At 41.2% G+C, this 23,923-nt stretch overlaps 4 protein-coding genes across 5 annotated transcripts; 1 reads left to right on the plus strand and 3 right to left on the minus strand.

The window, feature by feature from the left end:
* The first annotated feature begins 46 nt into the window (after positions 1 to 46).
* LOC117255064 (uncharacterized) lies at positions 47 to 7,928 on the plus strand. The gene is made up of 8 exons (XM_033623620.2): positions 47 to 283; positions 378 to 420; positions 1,989 to 2,095; positions 2,181 to 2,974; positions 3,157 to 3,667; positions 5,142 to 5,281; positions 5,597 to 5,701; positions 7,418 to 7,928. Exons 2-8 carry the CDS (start codon positions 387 to 389, stop codon positions 7,494 to 7,496), a joined length of 1,770 nt encoding a protein of 589 aa, XP_033479511.2. The 5' UTR covers positions 47 to 283; positions 378 to 386; the 3' UTR covers positions 7,497 to 7,928.
* A 133-nt stretch (positions 7,929 to 8,061) lies between these two features.
* nanos3 (nanos homolog 3) lies at positions 8,062 to 9,569 on the minus strand. Its single transcript, XM_033623621.2, has one exon. It carries the CDS (start codon positions 9,378 to 9,380, stop codon positions 8,715 to 8,717), a length of 666 nt encoding a protein of 221 aa, XP_033479512.1. The 5' UTR covers positions 9,381 to 9,569; the 3' UTR covers positions 8,062 to 8,714.
* A 991-nt stretch (positions 9,570 to 10,560) lies between these two features.
* On the minus strand, positions 10,561 to 14,826 carry LOC117255858 (afadin- and alpha-actinin-binding protein). Of its 2 annotated transcripts, XM_033625086.2 has the most exons (14): positions 14,540 to 14,826; positions 14,327 to 14,378; positions 14,125 to 14,228; positions 13,983 to 14,051; positions 13,767 to 13,890; positions 13,585 to 13,663; positions 13,369 to 13,489; positions 12,164 to 12,317; positions 11,941 to 12,044; positions 11,691 to 11,852; positions 11,292 to 11,406; positions 11,020 to 11,182; positions 10,822 to 10,857; positions 10,561 to 10,716 (listed from the first exon to the last, which is right to left on the minus strand). In XM_033625086.2, exons 2-13 carry the CDS (start codon positions 14,376 to 14,378, stop codon positions 10,854 to 10,856), a joined length of 1,251 nt encoding a protein of 416 aa, XP_033480977.1. In that variant the 5' UTR covers positions 14,540 to 14,826; the 3' UTR covers positions 10,561 to 10,716; positions 10,822 to 10,853. The 2 variants fall into 2 exon arrangements, with proteins under 2 accessions (XP_033480977.1, XP_033480976.1); XM_033625085.2 differs by lacking the exon at positions 10,822 to 10,857 and having other exon boundaries at positions 14,540 to 14,824.
* A 1,217-nt stretch (positions 14,827 to 16,043) lies between these two features.
* Positions 16,044 to 21,131, minus strand: LOC117254745 (guanine nucleotide-binding protein G(I)/G(S)/G(O) subunit gamma-10). Its single transcript, XM_033623141.2, has 3 exons — positions 20,930 to 21,131; positions 20,232 to 20,358; positions 16,044 to 17,071 (listed from the first exon to the last, which is right to left on the minus strand). The coding sequence occupies exons 1-2, from the start codon at positions 21,017 to 21,019 to the stop codon at positions 20,233 to 20,235; spliced, it is 216 nt and encodes a 71-aa protein (XP_033479032.1). The 5' UTR covers positions 21,020 to 21,131; the 3' UTR covers positions 16,044 to 17,071; position 20,232.
* Between the last annotated feature and the right edge of the window lie 2,792 nt (positions 21,132 to 23,923).

A 23,923-nucleotide genomic window follows, 5' to 3' on the forward strand; every position in this document is an offset into this window, starting at 1 on the left:
CACCGACGAAGTAACGTTACACCTCCAGCCCACGGTTCAGGTGGATAGTTTTATTACAGTGGGAGAAACACACGGCAGCGTTTTGCCAGTGTTTATCTAACGTTACTGGGAATTAATTAGCTTAAATTAGTTATTTGAACATCAGTAATTTCACTCAGTATCCAAGTCATATCTACAACTTCATTTAGTCAGTCAGTTTAACTTTGTTGATGTTAGCTAGCTGCCTCTCAAATACATTAACTATTTGTTAGCTATTAGCTAACCATCAAGATACAAGTGTAAGGTAACAATGGGAATTATTTATGCTAGCTTAAAGCTATTTTTTCCTACTATGTTGTTATATTTTTGTCACTCAGTTTATTCTTTTTATCCTGTAGGGAGAGAAGATGACCAAGGGAAAGGCAAAGATGAGCAGCAGTGGTAAAGGAAATGCTATTATCACATATCATGGGCTAACTTTGATGTGAACAGAAACAATGTATGGTTATTTGATATTTGTTAAAGACCTAAATGTTGAAACTTAATGATAATTACTACTTGAAATACTCCAATCAGCCAAAACATTAAAAACACTGGTGGGTGAAATGAATAGCATTGATCATTTTATTACAATGCAATGTTCTGCTGGAAAACTTTGGGTCCCTAAAATTCATATGGATGCCACTTGGCGTGCCCCACCCACCCAAACACTGTTCCAGACCAAGAGCAAGTACACCCTCTCATGGCATGGCACTCTTATCAAGTATTTGTTTGATGTGCTGATACAGCAGATGTAACCATGATCTATGGTGGGGCCCCTTGGATTGGACTTGGCTCTGACCCGTCAAGGCATAGACACAGGACCTCCAGGGGACCTCCTGTGCTGTCTGACAGCAGGGGATTGGCAGTAGATCCTTTGACTACTGTCAGTTTTGAGGTGGGGTAGCAGCATGTCCCATGGATGCTCTATCAAAGTGAGGTCTGGGAAATTAGGGAATCAGGTTGACATCTTGAGCTCTTTGTCTATTTTCTTGGGCGATTCCTGTTTTTGTTTTTTTTTTAACCTTGCATTGTTATAAAATGATCAATGTTATTAACTTCACTCAGCTGTGGTTTTATTGTTTTTGGCTGATTGGTGCACAGTTGCTCCGCTTTATCATTAATACGCTCATTTTAAGTGTTAATCAATCAGTGGTGAAGGAAGTATTCAGATCCTTTACTAAAGTTAAAGCATAAATACCACACTGTAAAAATACTCAGTTACAAGTAAAAGTACTGCACTGCAAATGGTACCTTAGAAAAAGTATGCAAGTATAATCAGGAAACATGTAGTTGCAGAAAAATCCTCACACTTGAGGAGCTGGATAAATAGTTATATAAACAAACACTCATGTTTTATAAACTCTTCATATGTTATGTGTGCAAAAATCTGTATTTGTAAAGTAACTAGTAAGGAAAGCTGTCAGCTAAATATAGTGGAGTAAAAAGTACAATATTTCTCTAAAATATAGTGGAGTAGAGGTATAAAGTAGCATGAAAGACAAGACTTAAGTAAAGTTAAAGTACCTAATATTTGTACTTAAAGGTCCAGTGTGTAGGATTTAGAGGCATCTACTAGCAGAAATGAAACATAATATTCATAACTGTTTTCATTAGTGTATAATCACCTGAAAATAAGATTTTTTACATTACCTTAGAATGAGCTGTTTATATTAACATACAGAGCTGGTTGTCTCCCACGGGGTCCGCCATGTTGTTCTACAGTAGCCAAGAATGGACAAACACTGACTCTAGACAGGGCCATTTGTGTTTTTGCATCAGTTATCCAGTTCTCCTTCATGCTTGGAACATGAGAGAAGTTTCAGTTCTGCAACCTCAACAGTAGATGTCACTAAATCCTACACACTGGACCTTTATGTATAACACTTGAGTGAATGTACTTAGTTACATTCCACCAGTGTAATCAGCTACAGTGACTGTTTTAATTGAGCTGGTTCTTATCTGTTAAGTCACCTCAGCTCCACCCCAGCCTCGGACACTCAGGTCCAGGAAGAGGGAATGTCCAAGTGATGAAACCTCAGAGACTGATGATGCTCAGGCTGCTCTCCATCAGCAGGTAATGTAGGTGATTGAAACAGGACCTACATTTACATCTTATCAGGCCATTTTTTTAACAAGTTTTTTTTTTTTTTTTTTTTCAGGATACTGAAGGAAATAAAACAGCAGTAAATGAAACACTGCTACAGTGCCACCAGTCCCCTCTGCAGGAGTCTACTATGATTTCAGCTCAACAGCATGAGGCAGCAGAACAAGCCTGTCTCACCAAACAAGATCCTGACACGGGAGAAAAACATGCAGAAGCAACTAATGTTAACTTCAAAAATGTGATGGCTAAAACTTTGGAAGAGCAAGAAGTCACCAATCCCAACAATGATACTGAGCTGGAGGTCTTTAGAGTACCTGCTGATAATGATGCTGATGAGAGTGGAAAGGACAAAGAGGAAATGACTAGAGAGGATTGTAACAGATCACCATCTCGAAAATGCGCCGATCAACTCAAGGTCTGCCTGCCAATCTCTGAAAAGGGTGATGGATCTGCTCCGGAGGAGCAAGTGGGTGCAAAGGGGAACTCTCGGGGTAGTTTGGAAAGCAGCCAAGAAGAACCTGGCAGTGTGTACGTGGCTGATGTCAAGGAAATCCCAAAGGAAGCAGCAGCTGGGTTACCAGCCAAAAAGAAGAGAAGGATGGGTATGTGCGGTCTGACAGAGAGGGAGAGGAGTCACTTTCTACAGATGCAAAAACATGAAAACGGGCAAAAAGTAGCGGAAAGGGTTGAGAAGCAGATTTGTATTAACACAACTGACCTTCAGCCTCAGGAAGAGATTATATCTTCACCCACCTCATCATCCTCACTGTCCATCTCAGTAGGCAGTGTCACAGAGCGGAGGGAGGCAGAGATAAAACTTCAGTCCAGTCATTGTGGAGGGGATGACAGGTCAGAATAATGTCAAGAGGAATCTGTACTCTATCATGGAAGCATTTTAAGTCATATACACTCCTTCAGTAATATTTAATTGAAATCCCTGGAAAACACTCCATATACACAAAAAGATACCTAATTACACTGACAATTTGTTCATTTCCCCCTTGATGATAACATTGTTTGTTCACACACAGGGCAGAAACTGAAATCCACAATGCTATCTCAGATGTCACCGAAGCTGTGAGTAGTCCAGGCTGCTCAAAGGGAAAGAGCTGTGGGGTTGAAGGAGGCACAGAGTCTGGTCCAGAGCAAACTGGTGACACAAAGTCAGACCCACCTGCAGAGGAGGAAAAGGAGCAGCTTCTGGGCAACCAGGAGCAGCAGGAACCTGAGGGACACACAGCTGAGATTGTGGCTGCACAACCTCAGGAACAAATGAAAGAAGATGGGTCAGCAGTCGTAGACCAAAGTCCTGCCATCACTTTTTACTCTAATCCGACTCAAAATGAGGAGACTGAAAACCCGGATGCAGCCAAGGCTGCCCCTGTGTCGGTGAATGGTGTGATCGGGACAAGAGATGAGAGCAAGGGAGAGTTGGTTGGTGAGGCAGGTGCTTCATCCACAGACAGGTGCTCAGGAGGATTCAAGGCTGTGGAGCTCTGTAAGGCTGCAGTGACACCCAGTGGCTCAGAGAGGAAAGACAACGTGAGTGGTGGGACACAGTTACAGCTACCAGTTTAGTTATGCCTTTTGTTGAGACTGTCAGAGGTGTTAGTTAAAATCAGAGGACATTTTTTGGTTCGGTGTTTTACACATGGTTTCATGCCTTTGCATTATCACACAATGTGTAGTGTTTATGACTAAAGCACCAGCGACTAAAGTTCTATAAATTAGTACTGAAACAATCAGTTTGGTGATCACCAGACAGTTAATCATCAGCCTGAGTGAGCAGTTGTTTAAGTCATTAACCAGGAGAAAATGCAGAATATTAGCTGGTTCCAGCTTTTCAAATGTGAAGATTTGTTGCTCTTCTCTGACACATCATCATAAATTGAATATCTTTGTGATCTGGATTAATAGCTGGACAAAACGGTTTTTGATGAAGTGACCTACAGCTCTCCGAGTTTGTGATGGGCATTCTTCACTGTTTTTTTTTTTTGTTTGTTTTGGGTTTTTTTTAAACATTTTATTGGCTAAACAATGAATCAGTTGTTTGATCAGTTGAAAAGGTTGAAATGATGAGAAAAGTTGAGAAAAGTTGTTTAGGAACAGTCTCACTGTAAATCACATTAACAAATGCAGCGACACAATAATTTATATGAAGCTGCATACTTAACAAGCAACATGTAATCTTTAACAGACATCTGATCAGTGTGTAAGATTTAGGGGGATTTTGTGTCATCTAGTGGTGAGGATTGCAGATTGCAACCAGCTAAAACTTTTCCAGGTTAGATTCACTCGGTGTTCATTTTTCAGGTGGTTGGGGGAACCATATTTAAACACTGAATAAAGCAGTTTCACATTACAAATCAGTGTTTCTCTGACACAGTTTGGCTCATCAGAGACATGCTGCCAGCCCAGCACCTGCCACAGTGTACTCACTGTTTTTCTCTGATAACTTCCACATCCAGACCGTCAGGAGGTTTTTAACGGGAGCCGAATTTCCTGCAGAGGTCTCTTCCTCTCCATAACAAATGGACCTGGTGATTTAAACCAGTATAAACACACAGAAAAAGCAGTTTCACTTTAAAAAATCTGTGTTTTTCTGACACTGCTTGTCGCGGAAGGGCTGCTAACCACAGTGGCTGCCACAAAAATGTGAATGGCCTTATCTAGAGCTGCCAGTGTTTACTTTGTCTGTTCTGGGCAACTGTAGAAACAGAGCTTATGCCATGGAAAAGGACCCGCTCCCTTTGTAGATATGAACGACTCATTCTAAGGTAACAAAACCACAACGATTCTTCTTTCCAGGTGATCATACACTAAACGAAACATACTTAATATATTATACTCCATTTCTGCCGATACATCCCCCTAAATACTACACACTGAACCTTTAAAGGAAGTAACGCTGACACTGAACAAACATGAACTTCATCAAATTGATATTTACTGAAGATATTTTACTTTTTACCTCCTAACTTTACAGAACTGGTTGATTTATTTTTGTTACACACAGTGCAATTATGATGATGAACCTGGTGCTGGTCCTTCTACTGTGAACGCTGAGCCCCCTGAGACCCAGGACTCCTCTGACCCATTTGGATCTGGGTGCTTGGATTACGTGTCAGACTCACAGCTGTATACCATTGTTCTGACGTAAGAAAGAACTCCAGGTTTTAGAAAGAACAAACATTGTTAGCAAGCACTATCAAAAAGTAAGTAAGAGAAGGAAGGTGGTATACTAAAACAAAAAAACTGTGACTATCATGCAGTGAATTCGGATAGAGAGGTTTAATTTGGTATAATTCCGTATCTTATCCTAAAGAAGTCAACATTTTTAACAATGAATTTTCCTGTTAACCTATCTACACATTTTCGTACTCTTGTAAAATAAAAAAACCTTAAATTTAGGATACAAGGTAATATGCCACTGTTTCAGTCAATCCAACTTTTCCCTTTCTCTTTATCCAGTGAGGAGGAGGTGATGGAGAGGGATGAAGAGCCTGGATCTCCAGACCATCATGAAGACGCTACAGAGCTGATCTGTGGACTCATCAGAGAGCTCTCCTCTCTAAAGTTAGTAAATGCTTAATTGTGTGTTCTATCCAATCTGTTTTTTTATCATCTTGTCTCCTTTTTGGCCACTTTAATCATTTTTTCCTAACCTCCCTCTGCCTTCACTTCCTGCTCCTCTCTCTTGCCAGCTGAACTTTTGACCTGTAATGCCATTGGCCAGTTTCATCCTCACCTCTGTGCTGTAATTGGCTGGAGTGTGTAATCAGGTCTGTCAGCTGTAGACTGCTTGGCACCTTTTTGCAAGGGCCACCAAGAGTTCAAGCCTTTAATGTGGGTGGATGGTATACTGAGGAAAGCTCTGGGCAACACATCAAACTGATACACTAATATGGGTTTAGTACCAGCCAATAGACAACGTGTCCACCCTGGAGCAACACAGTAGAAACAAACAAATGCAAATCTTCATGAGCAGAAATTTGCAGGTTTCAGCTAGACTGACATTTTAATGATCTGATGGGCTAAAGGCAAAAAACATGAAAAGAAGAAGTCAGTTTTTCCCTCTGTCAGTCATTTATCCTTAAACGTCCAGTGTGTAGGATTTATGGGAATATATTGGCAGAAATGAAATATAATAAGTATGATTTTTTCAGTGTATAATCACCTGAAATTAAGAATTGTTGTGTTTTCATTACCTTAGAATGAACCATTTATATCTACATAGGCTGCGGGTCCTCGTTTATGGAGGTAGCCCAGAGTGAACATACCAGACACTGGCTGTAGATAGGGACATTTACCATAGTTAGCAGGCCCTCACCAACGAGCAGCAATAGAAAAACACAGATTTTTTTTTAAGTGAAACTGCTCTATTCAGTGTTTGTAGCAGTTTAAGTAACATGTAGTTTATTGGGGAGAGGAGGAGACCTATATTCGGCTACTGGTAAAAACCTCCTGAACATCTGGATCAGAAAAAAGATGAACACACATTAGCAGGTGCTCCTAACTGTGATAAGTTTTAGCTGGTTGCAATCTGCAATCCTCACCACTAAATGCTAATAAATCCCCTCTAAATCTTACACACTGTTCTTCAGCTGGCCTAAATCTGGGTGTTTCTCAAAGTCAAGGAAAGATCCTGAAACGGCTGCATTTCAAGGATGCTGTGTCATCAAATCCAGCCTAAGGACTGTTCCAATGTCAAGGATCCCTTAAATTCTACCAAGAACAGATTCCTTCTTTCAGAGGAACTTCAAGGATGCATGTGTGTATCCTCGGTACAAGGCGCCCACAATTCTTTACTCACAATTTGCTGGCAGGCTAAAACAAAAAGGTTTTTTAAATTTATCATTTACAACAGTGATGGAGCACTAAGTGCCCACAATGTAGCAGAATTCTAAAACTACTTTTTACAAAAGTTACATTTAGCCCACCTGGGTTTTTGAAGTATAATCCAGAAATATATTCTCCCTAAAAGTCACGTGACTCTGAAAAAACTACTAACATTTGTTCAAATTGTACAACATTAGAGAGTGCCAGAATGATCACAGTACCCTGACACCCATCAGTCCTGGAAGGGTTAATGACGCACACCTGTGTGCTATGAAGGACACTTGCCTTTCCTCTGTAGGACCCTTCCTTGGAAGAACCTGTCCTACGAAGGAAGGATCCTTGACTTTGAGAAACACCATCTGTCTTACTTTTTCATCAAATGCAAATCTGGTAGAAAGAGAAAAGTTATTGAAACTGATAATTACCATTTGTCCTCTGGTTGCTTCCTTCTAGTCGTAAAGTCATGGCCGCTCACAGAGAGTTGGAGAACCTGCGCCGTAGCAGTAAAAGTTCAAGGAGCTCCGTGCGTTGAGGATTTGTTTCAAGTCCCTGCCATCCTGATCTTTCTGTTGCCCTAATGGTTTGTGGGTAATTAAGGTATTTATGCCATTGTACAAATGTTTAAATGTCACTGTATGACTATTGCTCTTCTTGTATTACTGACTGCTGGCGTGTTCAGTTTAATGGCTTAGCTGTTCTGGCTCTCCCCAAATAAACCTGTGTGTTTATTGAGTTAGCAATTTGAGTATTATTCTGGAAGTAATTAGTGATGCAGCCAGAGAAAATCTATACTGAAAGTGGCTTGCTTAAAAAGGTCCACTGTGCAGGATTTAGGGACATCTATGCAGGATTTAGGGATCCTCATCCACAGAGTCCACCATGTTGTTCTACAGTAGCCCGCAGCAGACAATATCAAACACTGGGTCTAGATAGGGCCATTTGTGTTTTGGCATCAGTGCCGTAGTTCTACAAGCTATGCAAGTTTCAGTTCTGCAAACTCACTGCTAGATGACACTAAATCCTTCACACTTAACCCTTAAAATTTGTTATAATTCTTTTAAAGAACAGAGAATGATAACAAAGAATACACACAGACAGATGTTTTCACTATGTATATTCTGGCATACAATAATATTCACACAGATTAATTCACACATTTCTTTTCCCAGAGTGAGAAGAGCTTTTACGGCATTTTAGAAGAGCCACATGTACAATATTGAAAATAAAACAAACATGCCTCAGGAACAGGTACAGAACAAGAACACCTCACTCATATTAATTAAAAATAATAATTTTAAAATGCTGACATGGTCACTTGATGTTTACATGGTGTATTAAAGTTATTACTGATAGGTCTTCAGAGAAAGGTGTGACAGTGTGATGATCCTTTAATGCATGGGCAGGAGGTATGAAACTGGATATTAAGTGGCCATGTTAAAATATGTTTCATTAAAAAAATAAAACTTACATTGTCTTTTCTTTTTTTCTCCTCCCAAACATATCTGGCAGTCGTTATTGAAAGAACAATACAAAATGAAAACCCCCAAAAGGGACGCTGTTAGAGAAGGCAAGGCCGTCAAAAAGACCAGCTGGGAAATAAATCCAATCAGCTTTAAGAGAAGGCTACACGGCAAACGTGCCAAAGCATGCAAATAAAACCCAAACTACACACGTGATAATAAACAAAACCACACTCAATAAAAGGAAGTTTCAGCCCTCTGTGTCTTTTTGCTACCTGCCTCCTGCTGGTTCAGCGTCTGGACTTGGCGTACACGGAGCTGTACGCGCTGTCCACCTTCGGACAGAAGCGCTTGGTGTGAGCTTTGGCCCCCGTGGCTCCGCACAGAGGACACACATACTGCCGCAGATAGGGACACAGAACATCCCCGGCCTGGTTCTTCAGCCGGTGGGATCGACACACCAAGTCGGACTCCCCGTTGTGCTTGCAGAAACTGCAGAACGTGGGCTCAGGTGACGCGGGTGACAAGGCCGGTTCCGGTGTCTTGAAACGAGCGCTCTTCTTGCGGTCTTTTGGTTCACGTCTTGGCACTGGCTTCATATCCACCGCGTCTGGTGGATCAGCACGGAAGGGGTCTGTAGCGTACCACAAACCATCAGGTGGACGCTGATGAGCCATTGAGGCCAGCGTTGCTGTACCGGGGAGATCTGGCGCACAGCCTGCCCCGAGGTCGCCGCTTTGGCACACCGCGTTATTGCGCACGGACATCGGTGCTCCGCACAGGTCATCAGATTCTGGGTGCGGAGCTTTGGGGGCCGGCAGTGAGGACTCAGTGTCCGTGTGCCGGCCCAAAATCTCTCTGATTGTGTCCGACAGTCCTATGTAGTCTCTCCAGGGCTGGAAACTTTTATCCGACTCCATGAAGCGCGGCAGGTGATCAAAGAGCCCCCAAACCATGCCTTTATTCAAACACCTTATCTGCCAAATGTTTTCCTCCTGTCTGCCAGACTCCCTTTAGTGAGAGGACGGAGTTGTTGACCTTGTAATAACGATGCAAAGGACAGGAGATAGGAGGCGCTTGGCGCGTAACAAAGGTTTGAAGTTGGTAATTGGTAATTGAGTACAAGTGGTGAGAAGCAGCCGCCAATCACGTGAGCTCATGCTCCTCGTGTGCAGGTCAGTGAACTTCTCCATTTACTCCAATCCAGGTGAAGTGATGTCATTGTGTTCCCTCATGCACACGTGTCTAGCGTGCGCACAAAGAAGCCACATGATTTTAATGTTTTAATTTTCTTAGGCGTTTCGTTTCTAATATTTAAGTCAATCATAGATAATGGGTTTAGGGAGTTAAAGCATGATGTTCACATTTTAATAGGAAGATACTTTTAAACAACAGTGGGACCAAGTCATTGTTTTGCAAGTCACAGATAAGTCTCAAGTCTTTGCAACCCAAGTCAAGACTAACAAATCTCAATCAAGTCCCAAGTCCTAAACAAATCATTGTGCGCTCCTCACCAAATGTAATGCTATTTTAACAACAGATTAATACATTCAATTGACAAATTATGATCACTTTTTAAAATCTAAACTCTTTCCTGGTTTGAACAGATTAAGTTATGGCCAATGTGTCAAGCAAATATAGTATATGCAAAGTGACAATTGTATTTTATATCCTGCTGTACACTTTTTAAGTGCATGATAACTTGCTTGGCAGTAGTCATAATTAGCCACTATTAGAAAATTTTATTGGCCAGGCTAGATTACAACATCCATCCATCCATCCATCCATCCATCCATCTTCGTAACTGCTTATCCTCTTGAGGGTCGCGGGTGGACTGGAGCCTATCCCACCTGACACTGGACGAGAAGCAGGGTACACCCTGGACAGGTCACCAGACTGTCACAGGGCTGACACATAGAGACAGACAACCATTCACACTCACATTCACACCTACGGACAATTTAGAGTCACCAATTAACCTGTCCCCAACCTGCATGTCTTTGGACTGTGGGAGGAAGCCGGAGTACCCGGAGAAAACCCACGCTGACACGGGGAGAGCATGCAAAGTCCTAGATTACAACAGCCTAAAATATATTTTCATTGCATAGCATTATGGAGGAAAACAACATCACCAAATAAAAATAAAATAGCCTTTATTGATTATTTTAAAAAGTGGAATTAAGGTATAATATGTATTAAAATGACCAGTCTAAGTGTGGAGCCTGTTGTACGTGCACCATCCTGTCTGCTTGGCTGTCCCATGTCTCTGACTGGTGATGGAGCTCTCTGGTTCTGAGGGAGAAGAGAGGAATGAGTAGGTAATGGACAAAATTATTTGTACATATCATTAAACTGATCTGTAAAGATGCCCTTTACATATGAGTAAATGTCAGCCACCTTTCTTCTCTGCAGAGGGCTGTTGGTTACTATTAGCTGTGTGAAGAGAATTCATTTAAAAAAGGGAGAAAAACAAAAACATATATTAGTTGTATTTGTTTTTTCTGCATCAGCACCACACAAGACCTGACTTAACTCGTCCAAAGCAGACACTGCAGTGAACTACTGCTATGAAAGCACGACTGTCACTTGACTAACCTGCAGCTGTATGACAGATTGAGGGCAGAGTAGAGCTCAGGAGTGCTGGGAGTCTGAACTCTTCCCTGACATGATCCAGAAATAGCTGCCGTCCCCGACTTGGTGGAGGATGGTGTGATGGGAAGACAGCCAGAAACGCCTGTGGGCGCCAAACTTGAGAAATCTGGAGTCACAAACAGGTAATGTTTTTAGGACTTTTGTAGTAAAATGTTTAAACACATAACCACAACAGTCTCCCACCACTCCAACCTTTAATGTAACTGCATACTCACTGAGAACACAGCTCTCTGTCCTGCTGCTACTTGGTGCTTCTTTACCAGACAGAGGTGAGTCAGACAGATACTGCAGCTTCAGCAGGGAGGCCTTTTGTTGCTCAAAATCATGGCGCTGCAGACACAAAGATATCATTTGTAACACGCAGACTTTAAAGGCAGTATACGGTGCTCTTTGGTATGAGGAAACTACTGTAAATGTACACTGAGAGAAATTCCTTCTTGGTTTGCTCTTCCTGAAGTTTCCTCCACTTTTGCCTCATTAAAAAATGTTTAGGGAGTTTTCCTTTATTCTAGTCAAGGATCTAAGGACAGAGGATGTTGCACACTGTACAGACTGTAAAGCCCTTTAAGGTGCATTTGCAAAACAATGCAACCTCCGCCTCATTTCTCTCCCACCTCATGGCTTAGCCGGATCGCAGCATTGGTGAAGGACTGCCTCTCCTTTTCAAAAGTTCGCCTCTGATGATCGAGCTCCGCCCAGCGCACCTGAAGACGTTCCCACTCTTCCAAAAAGTAGGAATCAGCCAGTTCAGAGGGGACAGGTGCAGCAAGACTGTCCTGCAGTCAGAAAAGTATTTCTAGATCTGACTCTAGCAAAAGTTCATATGAGAAAGCGTGTGTGTGTGTGAGAGATAGCCAGTCATACCTGCAGCAGTTGCTGTTGTAATCTGACAACCTGTTGACTCTCCTTCAGTTCAGTTTCTAGTCGAGCCAGGAGCTTATCGTGGTCGGTTCCAAAACCAGTGTGGCCTACGCAGTCAGCAGAGACCACATATTGTATCCTGATAGTGCTTCTCAGTCATTGGTTTGGCAAAAATGAATTCAATCTGGAAAGCAAGATTCTTGCTATAGTCTTTAAAGACTGATACCTTCAGATGGGACGTCACCCAGTCTCCTCTGCACCTGCCTCCAACTCTGAACCACACCTCCCGTCACATGATCACCAAGTGCTTTCTCAGCTTGATCCAGCCTCTTGTCCTTGGCCTGGGCCTCGTCCTGGACATAAACTATGTCTGACAAAGTCTTAAAAAAAAAAAAAGAAAGGTTAGACTGATTGTTATGTTGAACACTGATCTTGGACTCAGCATTGCAACTTGGAGTTCATTCTTGACTTTGGAAACAGTACTTGAGAAAACAACATCAACATGTGGTCATTTTAGCAGCCGTTCTGGAGCTTTTGATAGCTTTACATGATCTTCCTCAGCAGATGGAGTTTTGCCAGTGTTCTGGAATTGCAGACGTTTCAATTTCCATTTTTTATGAGCACTTTAAGGAGATGGTTTCATCAAATAACGTTGTTAAAAAGAGGAATGTGTAGGATTTAGTGGCATGCAGGAGTGATGATTGCAACCAGCTGAACCTTCTCCAATGTGCCAAGCATCAACTCCTGGTTGGGATTCCTTCATTGTTGTTTAGGAGGTTTTTAACCAGGAGCCAAATTATCCACAGAGATCTAAACAAACGGACCAGGGGTCTCATTTATAAAACAGTACGTAGGATCCATGCTTAATATGTACGTACAGACAAAAGCCAAAAATAGTGCGCGCCAAAAAATATTCGACAATTTCAACAATCAGGCTTCCACCTCACCATCTGCATCGCCAATATTCTGTCTCCAAAATGTTGGTAAGCATAGGTCAAAGTTTCTGCCATCAAGTCTGTTTTTATAGATCACAGCTTTTGCGTGGGAAGTGGTGTACGCCTCTTTCAGGCCTTGTTTTGTGCGTATGCAATGTATATTAATGGGACCCCAGGTGGGTAAAAATACTGAATAAAACAGTTTCACGTTAAAAATCAATCAGTGTTTTCTGACGCTGTTTTTGCCATCACAAAAACGTAGAGCCAGTGTGTGGTTTGTCCATTCTGAGGTACTGTAGAACATGGCAGTGCAACACAGTGGACTATGTGGAAGAAAGAACATACTTATTAGATTTAATTTCTACCAATATATCCCCCTAAATCCTACACACTGGACCTTTAAGTCCACTTAGCATTTAATAATTGCCTCTTGGGCCCAATGCTAGTAACTGACCAGCACCAGCCTTATTTAAAAAGGCTCTTTTCTTTTACTCACATGCTCCATGTCGACTCTGAGTGCATGAAGTAAAGTGGTGAGGCTGTGGCGGAGCTTCATCGCCTCCCTGAGCTCTGCTTCTCTGCGCTCCAGCATCAGACGCAATGCTGCCTCCTCTCTTCTACAAGGTGAAGACAGCAAGTGAGGGTTAGGAAAAGGTGGACAATGCACTTGAAGGCTATAATCAGAAAATGATGATGATAATAATCAGCTCACTTTGCTGTAGACCTGAATGATCTGACTGGCTGTTCTCTTTTGCCTCGACTTCCAGGTGGAAAGTTCAACACCTCTATGGCTGGATAGAAAAATGCAAGATGGTAAAAGCTGCGTGGTTTCAGTGAATATTTTATATATAAGCGAACAGCTGTGTAAGTGAATTTAGCTGTAACAGGACTCACAGGGTCCTTTCCCTTTGAGTCTGTCGGTCAGCTGAGACAGTCGCTCCTTCAGTCTGTTAGTTTGCTGCTCTCGAAGCCTCAGCTCCGCTTCCTGCTGGTTACAATGCAGCTGTAGGCGAGTACACTGAAAAGAGATGATTGTGAGGAGGGGGATTAGTGTAAAGGATTCAGATGGTAACATATTCCACAATGTCTGTCGCTCATGTTGCAACTTACTTTGGCTCGTTCACATCTCAGCATGTCCTGCAGCCTGGCCACATGCTCATCCATCTCTTTAAGTTGCTCCTACAAGGTAGAGGTTTAGTTCCCCCCAGCATTATGAGTATTAATCTGTTTCATTTAAATCATTTTCACCCACCCTGAGGGAGTCTCCTTGTTCTCTGTGCTCCTCCCTGTCAGGCCACCAGGAGGTGCTGTGAGAGAGCTCAGTCAGAGGGCTGGGCTCCTTCAGCAGACACGAGTCTGTAGAGGACAGATTAGATGATTATGAGTGGTGGGGACTGGTGGTGGCATGCATGGTTTGATGCTTTTGGCTTGTGCTTCTGATGTGACAGTATTACCAGAGTACTCCAAATGTCCTCCAACTCGCCTCTGGCCAAACCTGGAAGCCATCTTGGTGCCATATTCACAGCAACAAGGGGACATTTTACTCACATGCAAATGTAGCTGCTGTGCATCACAACAGCATCAAGACAATATGTACACATACTTGTATGCTTTAAATGACAAATACACACTACTATATTACAATAGTAACAATGGATCAGCCTTACCTGAGCAGAAAAGTAAAGCCTCTTCAGACAGACGCTGCCTCTTTTATTTCCAGGTGACAGCACTTCTGCTGATTACAACTGATGACAGGCAAGAAGGTGAAAGCTTCAGGATTTCAAACGATTAAGTCCAGCTGCTTCCTACCAAGCTTTACCTTGTGCATATGGTTTTTAAGTATTAACTTTGTACCCAAGGAGCTGGAGGTGTTATAGGCCACATGGGCGCAGCAAGCTTGATAATATCTGAGACACACCCAGAGTTTCACGTCTAGCTGGTTCAGGTTTAGCTCAGCATTTTTCAAATCTTATATGGCGAGGGAGACTGATTCAAGCCCCAAATTCACATCATGTGAGCATGTGGTGTCACCTGACCAGTTAATTTGTATGTATTTGCATGTATTACCAACATTTTTTGTTGTTTTTTCCCATGCAAATAAAATAAAATATCAATAATTCTGTCTTGGAAATCGTCCAGGACCCCGTCTGTATATAAAACAACCACACCAGAGTTGGCACTGTGCTTCTTGTGCAGCCTGCCTGGTGTTATCCTGTACATTTATGACTGTGGCCAGATGTCCACCAAAGTAATTATTTGACCAAGTAATATCAGTCCAGTCCAGCAGTTCACCGGCCTACAAAAAAAAAAAACACCTCTTTCAATTTACTATGACCGCATTGCGGTGATTTAAACCCAATAACATCAAGGAGGCTCCAATCTCTATGTAACATCTTCTTTCACCTGTTCATGTTTTAGTAGAATCAATAAAGTAAAAGCTCGAGTCATGAAGGCTTATAAACAATTAAAGGAAGTAAAGTTTCTCTCTCATGCCTCCACAGAAAACGGCCAACAAACTGATTTACTGATTGAGTGGAGACCACATTTATCAGCATATTAAAGCTCTCACACAGCTCATGCAGTATAAACCACATCTCATTTATCCAATTGTATGCTCAGTACTTTTCAAACACATTCATTTCCACTGAAAAACCTTAGCGTTGGAGTCTGGCTTGCACATGAGACAAGTTTTCCTTGTAGGTTTTCTCCAAGCAAGCTCTTTCTGACAGAAATCTTTTAATTTCAACCCAAACCACGACTTTTTTCCTAACCTTAACCAAGAGATCCCTTCCTGATAGAAAGCCCACGAGGAAAATTTCTCTCAACTGTAGTCTGGCTTTGAGGAGAGCATAAAGAAGTTTCACTTTCAGTTCAGTCTAAAATAGAGAGCTTTTTGGGATTTACTGAGCATATGGCTGGATAAATGAGACTTGGATTATACTGCATGAGATGTTTGAGTTTGCGAACTCATGTAATGATATAATTTTGCTGTTGTTAAACATGGACCCCTCTTAATCAATATGTTAGCAGTTTTTTAGTGAAGGCATGTAAGGAAAACAAAGCTTTTCTTGACAAGAAAGACAGCACACGGTGAGGAATTAATACACAAATGGTCATTTAAGGGTTTCATAAAGACACTATAAAAGGAATAATTTCATATACAGCAATCAGTCAGTGTCCGAAAAAGTAGTTTAATTTTTAAAAGGTTGCCCACAGTAGCAAAGTTAAGAAAGATACAGGCTAACAGTAGTAAAAGTTTTGGTTGAATGGAATATGACTCCAGTGTGAAAAACGATTAATGCAACAAGTCACTGCAGCACGATTCATTTAATACAAACAATATTTGGAAGTTTTGAACAGATATATTAACATTTGCTGTTTGGCCATTCGTGTATCTAAAGTGATTTACATTAAATTTGCTATCAAGTTTCACTCTCCAAACAGTGTAAGGCCTTAACGTGTTTTTTTAAATTAAAGACGGAACATATAGGCTAACGAAAGCAACCTTAACAGGCTGTTAAATATATACAGGAAAAAGACTGGATGAAAGGACAATTGCACGCCCTGCACTGAGAGTCTGTACCATGTTGCTGTACCTTAGATTAGTAGGAACACCATTACCATTGCCACAGATACATGGATCGTTTGAGACACCAATCAATTTAGCCCAAAAGCTACCACTTTGTCTAATGGCCACATACACAGTTAGTGTTTTGTAAAGACACACAGTACAATTCAGTGTATATAACACAACATGTTCTGATTGTTTAACAGCACCTGGTTTAAATTAATGTTTGACCTGCCACACTAAATACAAGAGGAAGTTGCACTTTCAGTAGCCAGTCACATGGGCTAAATTTCACCGACTGGACACAGACACCATTAGGTCAGGAAATTGAGACCGGACATGTTAAGTACTAGGTAAACCAAGAAAGGCTTAATCATTAGTCAAGTTAGTGTCAACAACTTTTTTTTTTTTTTTTTTGAACATGTAGCATTTGGCCCTGCTTTAATGTAACAGATGGGAGTTATGATACCACTAAATTTGGCAAACAATACGAGCACTTCCCTCCCCCGAACCCATCAGTCCCATGTTGCATCATCCCAAGAGGAGCTGCTGGTCGATCTACAGCGGCATCAAGTAGAAGTGAAGAAAGCCTTCGACGGGTAAATTCAGAAATCCTCCAACTTTCTTCCTGCTGTGAACAGACAAAGAGAATTGGAAAAATGAATCAATAATTTAAAATGAATACATTAAAAAAACATTGTAGGACTTTTTTATTTCGGAAAAGTATAGGTGGAAAAGTACAGGTGTAAATAATAAAAGTAGTGACTGAACTCCATTTATCTGCCTCAGTTTCAAGGTCCTGATATTGTGGATGATGGCTCACTGACTACATTTACATGCACAAAATATTCCAGTTTTTGCCTTTGTTTAAAAAAACTACAATCTTTCAACTAAGCTGTTTACATGGCTTATAAAAAAATATATATTCCACTAATTTACGTGCATCTGTGCATACTCTGCAACCAAAATAGGATTTTTCCCTCTGTTTTCACTTTATACTACTGCCACGGTTTGGTTAACTTTGAAAACCCCAATAAAAAAAAAAGAGTTTTCCATCTGTGGCAGATGTGTCCAACCGTGCGAACACAGCCTTACTCTCGCATTCCTTCAACCCTCTTTTAAAAAGGTCGGCATTGTGATATATGCGTATATCAAAAAACCTGTCAGCATCCAAGCCTGTCATAATGTGGGAGTTTCTCCTTTTGACCAAAGATGTGGCCTTTTTTATCTTTGGGCATGTATTTCTACACCAGCCTTGCAAAATGTTGGTGTGTTGGTTTGTGTACAACGTATCCATGACAACGCACAGTGCTGACCACAAACAGATCAGAGGCTGTGTTTTGCAACCCCAACTGAGACACGAATACACACTGTATGCATGTCTAAGGAATGCTCCAAAAACCCAAATAATAAAGGCATATCCCACATGTCTTGATTGGAAATTGAAAAAAGGCCTAATTCAGAACATCCAAACAGAATATGCTGTTTACACGACCTGTATCAAATTCAAATTACTGTCATAATCAGAATAATAGTGGAATATATCTGTGCATGTAAATCAACCAGAGCTGAGTCTTTAACGCAGCTGTAAATCATGTCAATCACTGCTCATTAAACTGCAGTCAAACTAGGCAGCGCTGATCAAATATGAATCAAGATCCTGTAACTGCATTGTCTGTTTCTCACCTCAGATATTTTCAGGAACATATTTTACCGTGTACTATTTAGCTGTAAAATGAGAACACAGTTTACAAGTAGTGATTGGCAGCTGCGTTGGAGACTCCTCAGCTCTGATTGGCTGTTTTCGGTGCACCGCAGAGGATTCTAGCAAACGCCGTTAGAAATAGTAGGAAGAGGAGGAGGGGCATGATTGTTTCACAGGCTCTCTCAAATGCACTTTTGTCCGAAAATAGTGACAACTCCAGCATATATGATGAGAATTTGTTTTCATAAAAGTTACCAAATGTAGTTTTACGTGTGATTGATATAACTCGAGGGAGGCTGAGCCAGGAGATACTGTTTAAATGAGAAATGTTCAGCAGTAGAATGTAACTTAGTAAATTTACCCAAGTACTGTACTGAAGTACAAATTTGAGGAACTTTTACTTTACTTGAATATTTTAAATCTCAGGCCATTTTCTCCTATTACTCCACTACACTTCAGAGGAAAATATAATACTTTTACTCCACTACTGTTAGTTGATAACTTTAATTATTAGTAACTTCACAAATTGAGATTTTTGCAAATTAACTTTATAAAAAATATACACGAGCAGTTGGAAGAATTTGTTGATTGATTAGAAAATTAATTAGCATTTTGGGTCAAGCTTATTAAATATGAGGACTTGCTGTTTTTTATTTTAATTTATTTAAATAATTTGTATTTATTAAATTTATTTAAACTTTTCTGCATTGAGTACTTTTACTTTTCATGCATAAATACATTTCCCTGATTGTAATTATGTTATTTCATTCAGTAACATTTTTAATGCAGAGCTTTTACTAGTAACAGAGTGTTTTTACAGTGTGGTGTTGATACTTTAAGTAAAGGATCTAAATACTTCCTCCACCACTGGAAATGTGAATAGACTGTTCATTGTTTCCTGACTGAAGACAAAGGTTCCATTGAATTACAGCTCTATATATTTTTCACCGCACTTAGCTCATGGTTTTGGCGATACAAATTTACCCCCATTAGCCTGCCTAGCATGGCAATTATCTAATCTGGACTAGGGTGTTTGTTTTAGATTTCCAGGGGCTTAGTGACAGGAGTAATTCTCATATAAGTGGTGAGTGGTAAAATAGCAAATATTTCTGTTACTTTGGGCCATGATAAACCCTAATGCATGTCACTAAAATATGTTTTACAACAACAAAGAGCACAGAGCGTTGGACAGCAGCCATGTCTGATAAGACTAATGACTTCTGAAGGAAAAGCTCCAATCTCAGAAGAGCTGGAGCCATCGAATGTTTGGTACTTTTGATTCAAGCAATTAGATGACTTATAAAACTTGTCTGTTGATCGCCTAATTGATTAGTTAATTGATTTAGCGTTATTTTCAACTAAAGTATAATTAGATTTGGATGGAAGATAAGTATAATTAGATTCCCCAGCGGTGGAAATTTGCTTCTGGTTTCACTAGCATCCATGATAAAAAATTAAGTACAGTAGAGTACAAAGCAGGGTGTAGCACAATAAAATTAAGAGGCACAGAATCAGCAACATAACTGGAGCTGAAACAATGAGTCAATTAATCAATTTTTGCAATCACAAAAAATAAACTGTGCGATTGTATTGTATAATTATTTTGTGTCATTTTTCAAGCAAAAAAGGCAAACGTGTGCTTGTTCTAGCTTCTCAAATGTCGGGCTTTCCTGTCTTTCTCCATTTCATATAACTGTAAGTTTAATATATTTAGTGTGGGCTGTTGGTTGGACAAAACAAGCAATCTGAGGACATTAACTTGGGAAATGTAATGGCCTTTTTTTTTCAGGCATTTGACAGACAAAACAATAAATAATTTAATCAAGACAATAATTTGCAGACAAGAGTAGGATAAAAATCTCTTTTGTCTTTTGAAGCCCCAAACTTGCATGCAGGTGAAGTGAAACATTCAAAATCAATCTTGAGTTTGAATGAAGTCATGTCATGTGAAATATTAGACCTTTTATATTAGATTGCTTTCAGCAGAAACAGCATGTGAAGCTGTAATTAATTTCTTCCCTTGTGAAATGAATTAAACAGCCTAACTCCCCAGCTGAGGCCTGAGTGAAGGAAAAAGCAGGCCTACCTCAGAACAGGGAGCAGGACTTGGGGGGTCTGAAGGGATTATCACTGGAGGGGACCCCGACCAGGAGGGGGTCCTTGGAGGCATTTTGCAGACAGAAGTTCCTCAGCTCAGCAGCAGCCTGGGACACCTGCAGAGCCAGACATATGATGATGATGACGAGAGGAAACATAAACAGCCTCTTATCACGTGCACAGTATCTGTACTGCTCCAGCTGGCCTGCTGTCACACTCACACAACCCGGCAGGCTCTCATTTACATACACTGAATAACTGACACTTTTTTTTTCTTTTTTTTTTTACATAATGATTTGCAAGCAGCGGCGCAATACACCCATGGGTGTGTCTACTATGTAACATTTGGGGGTCTCACCTGTTTCCTTTGGATAATGAACACCAACAGGTTTAACTTTGATAAACGTGTCACTTCTCTCGAGACTTTGACACTTTGAGGTGGTGACGCCTCCCCCCAAACAGCCAGTAAAAACTACACTGACAGTCGCTGAAACACGGAACTGTTTTCTAGTAGCTGCGGTGTGGTCAACCAGAAACCAGTTAATGTGTCGTGTGTGTAACTTTAAAGCCCACTTTGTTGAGCCTGTGATGTAAGAGTCCACTGTGTGTTATTTCTGCAACAGTTTGTCTCCGCCATTCAGCGGCTCAGTCTTCCGTGTTTGTGTGTCAGTGTTGAGGGGTTCCTACCTTGATCCTCCGGATACTGGCCTCTAACCGGAGCTGCTTCACGGCCCGTTGAGCGATTATTAAGTTGTTGCTGGCGTTGTTGTTGGACATGGCGACGGCTGTCGGCTGAGAAAAAGTTGAGGGCTACTTATTCTTCACAGCCACCACCGAGCGGAAATTAGCCCCAACTGCTCTAAACCCTGAACCCTAGTGGGAAACGTTGGTCACTCTGCGCCCCTCCCCCTCTGTGCCAGTGAGCCATTCTATTGGACGCTACCCCTGTCAATCAAAAGTGAAACGGAACGCCCCCTGCATACACTGGCCATTATTTTGAGTTTCCTAGAGAGCAGAGCGGTGTATACTGTGACCTTCAGCTGGAGGGTGAACCACCACAACACAGTGGTTAATCACCACTTCAAAATTTATTGTTGTGTTGGAGGCACTTACACCAATCAACCAAAACATTAAAACCACTGGTGGGTGAAGTGAACAACATTGATCATCTTGTTATTGTGCAATGTCCTGCTGTGGAAACCTTCGATCCTGCCATTCATGTGGATGCTACTTGACGTGCTCCACCCACCCGAACACCGTTGCAGACAAAATAAACCCCCTCATGGCAACAATACTTGTCGATGACAGTGCACCATGCCACACCACAAAAACTGCTCAGGCATGACCCGAGGAACAGGGCAAAGAGCTCAAGGTGTCGACCTGACCTCCAAATACCCCAGATCCCAATGTGATCAAACATTTGAGGGACATGCTGGTGCCCTAGAGGTACCTCCAATCCATGGTGGGTGCTCCTTGGACCGGACTTGGCGCTGACCTGTCAAGGCATGGACACAGGACCTCTGGAGGGTGTTCTTTGGTGCCTGGCATCAGGATGTTACTTTCAGATCTTTTAAGTCCTGTGGGTAATGAGGTGGGGTAACAGTACGTCCCATAGATGTTTGATCAGATTGGGATCCAGGGAAATTGGGGAACAGGTTGACGCTTTGAGCTCTGTGTCACGTTCCTGAGCAGTTTTTATGGTGTGGCATGGTGCAGTGTCTTGCTGGGGGGCCACTGCTAGGAGTGTCATTGCCATAAGGGGGGTAACTGGTCTGCACTGGTGTTCAGGTGGGTGGAGCGTGTCAGGTGGCACCCACATGAATGTCAGAACCCAAAGTTTCCCAACAAAACATTGAATTGTAACAATATGATGAATGTTGTTCACGTCACCTGTCAGTGGTTTAAATGTTTTGGCTGATCGGTGTACACCCACCAGACCAGCAAGCAAGTAAGAGCTGGGGTGGTCAGTAGCTTACCACACAAGTTGGCAGAGGTGGAAGTGGTATTAAGATCTTTTGTGTGAGTAACAGTAGCAATACCACACTGTAAAAATACTCAGTTACAAGTAAAAGTCCTGCAGTGAAAATGCTACTTAAGTAAAAGTATGTAAGTGTAATTGGGAAACATGCAGTTGTAGAAAAATCCTCACACTTAAGGAGCTGGATTTTTTTTTTTTTTTTTTTGCATGAAAAATAACTGAAACAATCAAAATAGTTCTGTCAGTCAACTGGCTAATGATTTCAGCTGTGTTTGTGGGCCTATATGTTCTTAGGTAGTTTAATTCATATTCATATTTTATAAACTCTTCATATGTTATGTGTGCAAAAATCTTTATTTGCAAAGTAACTTGCAAGGAAAGTTGTCAGCTAAATCCAGTAGAGTAAAAAGTACAATATTTCCCTCTAAAATGTAGTGGAGTAAAGGTATGAAATAGCATGAAAGACAAGACTTAAGTAAAGCACGAGTACCTAAAATTTGTACCTCAAGGTCCAGTGTGTAGGATTTAGGGGCATCTACTAGCAGAAATGACACCCATGGGGTCCACCATGTTGTTCTACAGTAGCCCAGAATGGACAAACACTGACTCTAGACAGGGCCATTCACGTTTTGCGTCAGCCACTGCAGTTCTCCTACATGCTTGGAACATGAGAGAAGTTTCAGTTCTACAACCTCACCCGTGCCACTAAATCCTACACACTGGACCTTTAACACTTGAGTAAATGTACTTAGTTGCATTCCACCACTAAAAGGCTGCAGTGATTGTTTTAACTGAGCTGGTCCTTGTCTGTTAAGTCACCCCAGCTCCACCCCAGCTTCGGACACTCAGGTCCAAGAAGAGGGAATGTCCATGTGATGAAATCTCAGAGACTGATGATGCTCAGGCTGCTCTCCATCATCAGGTAATTTAGGTGATTTAAACAGGACCTACATTTACATCTTATCAAGTCAAATGCTTTGACAAGTTTGGTTTTTCAGGATACTGAAGGAAATAAAACAGAGGCAAATGAAACACTGCTACAGTGCCACCAGTCCCCTCTGCAGGAGTCTACTATGATTTCAGCTCAATAGCATGAGGCAGCAGAACAAGCCTGTCTCACCAAACAAGATCCTGACACAGGAGAAAAACATGCAGAAGCGAAAAATGTTAACTCCAAAAATGTGAGCAATTATTTGTTAAATGACAGAACTCAACAGGCTTATATTTGGGACAGGCCTTTAATTCTTTTCACATCAAAGCTGTTTGTCAGCAAAGATGGGAAATATGATCAAATTGTTTATTTCAACCAGTATGAATATTAATTGTATAAAAGTCAGGCTTTGAATAACATATCGTTTATGTGTTATGTTATGACACTTGTGTCACCCGAGGATAACGGCACCCGGCATACCAACACAACACCACTTTATCCTGTTAAAACAATATTCATAACTTGGATTAATTTTTTATGAGAAACACATTTATTCTTTTGATTGGTGGACACTAAAGGAATATAAATAACTTAGTGGACACATATTCTGACTTTATGACAGCATTAGAAGAAAGGAGTCACCATTTGTTTTTCTTTTTTTTTAAATTCTCTTCATTGCAAGGTGCACATTGTATGAAATGCTTGTTATTTACAAAGCAACCATCATTATTCGTTTTTTTTTAATAACAGACAGAAAGAAATGGAAAAAAAA

Source organism: Epinephelus lanceolatus, chromosome 3 (assembly GCF_041903045.1).
Source record: "Epinephelus lanceolatus isolate andai-2023 chromosome 3, ASM4190304v1, whole genome shotgun sequence".
NCBI classification, from domain to species: Eukaryota; Metazoa; Chordata; class Actinopteri; order Perciformes; family Serranidae; genus Epinephelus; species Epinephelus lanceolatus.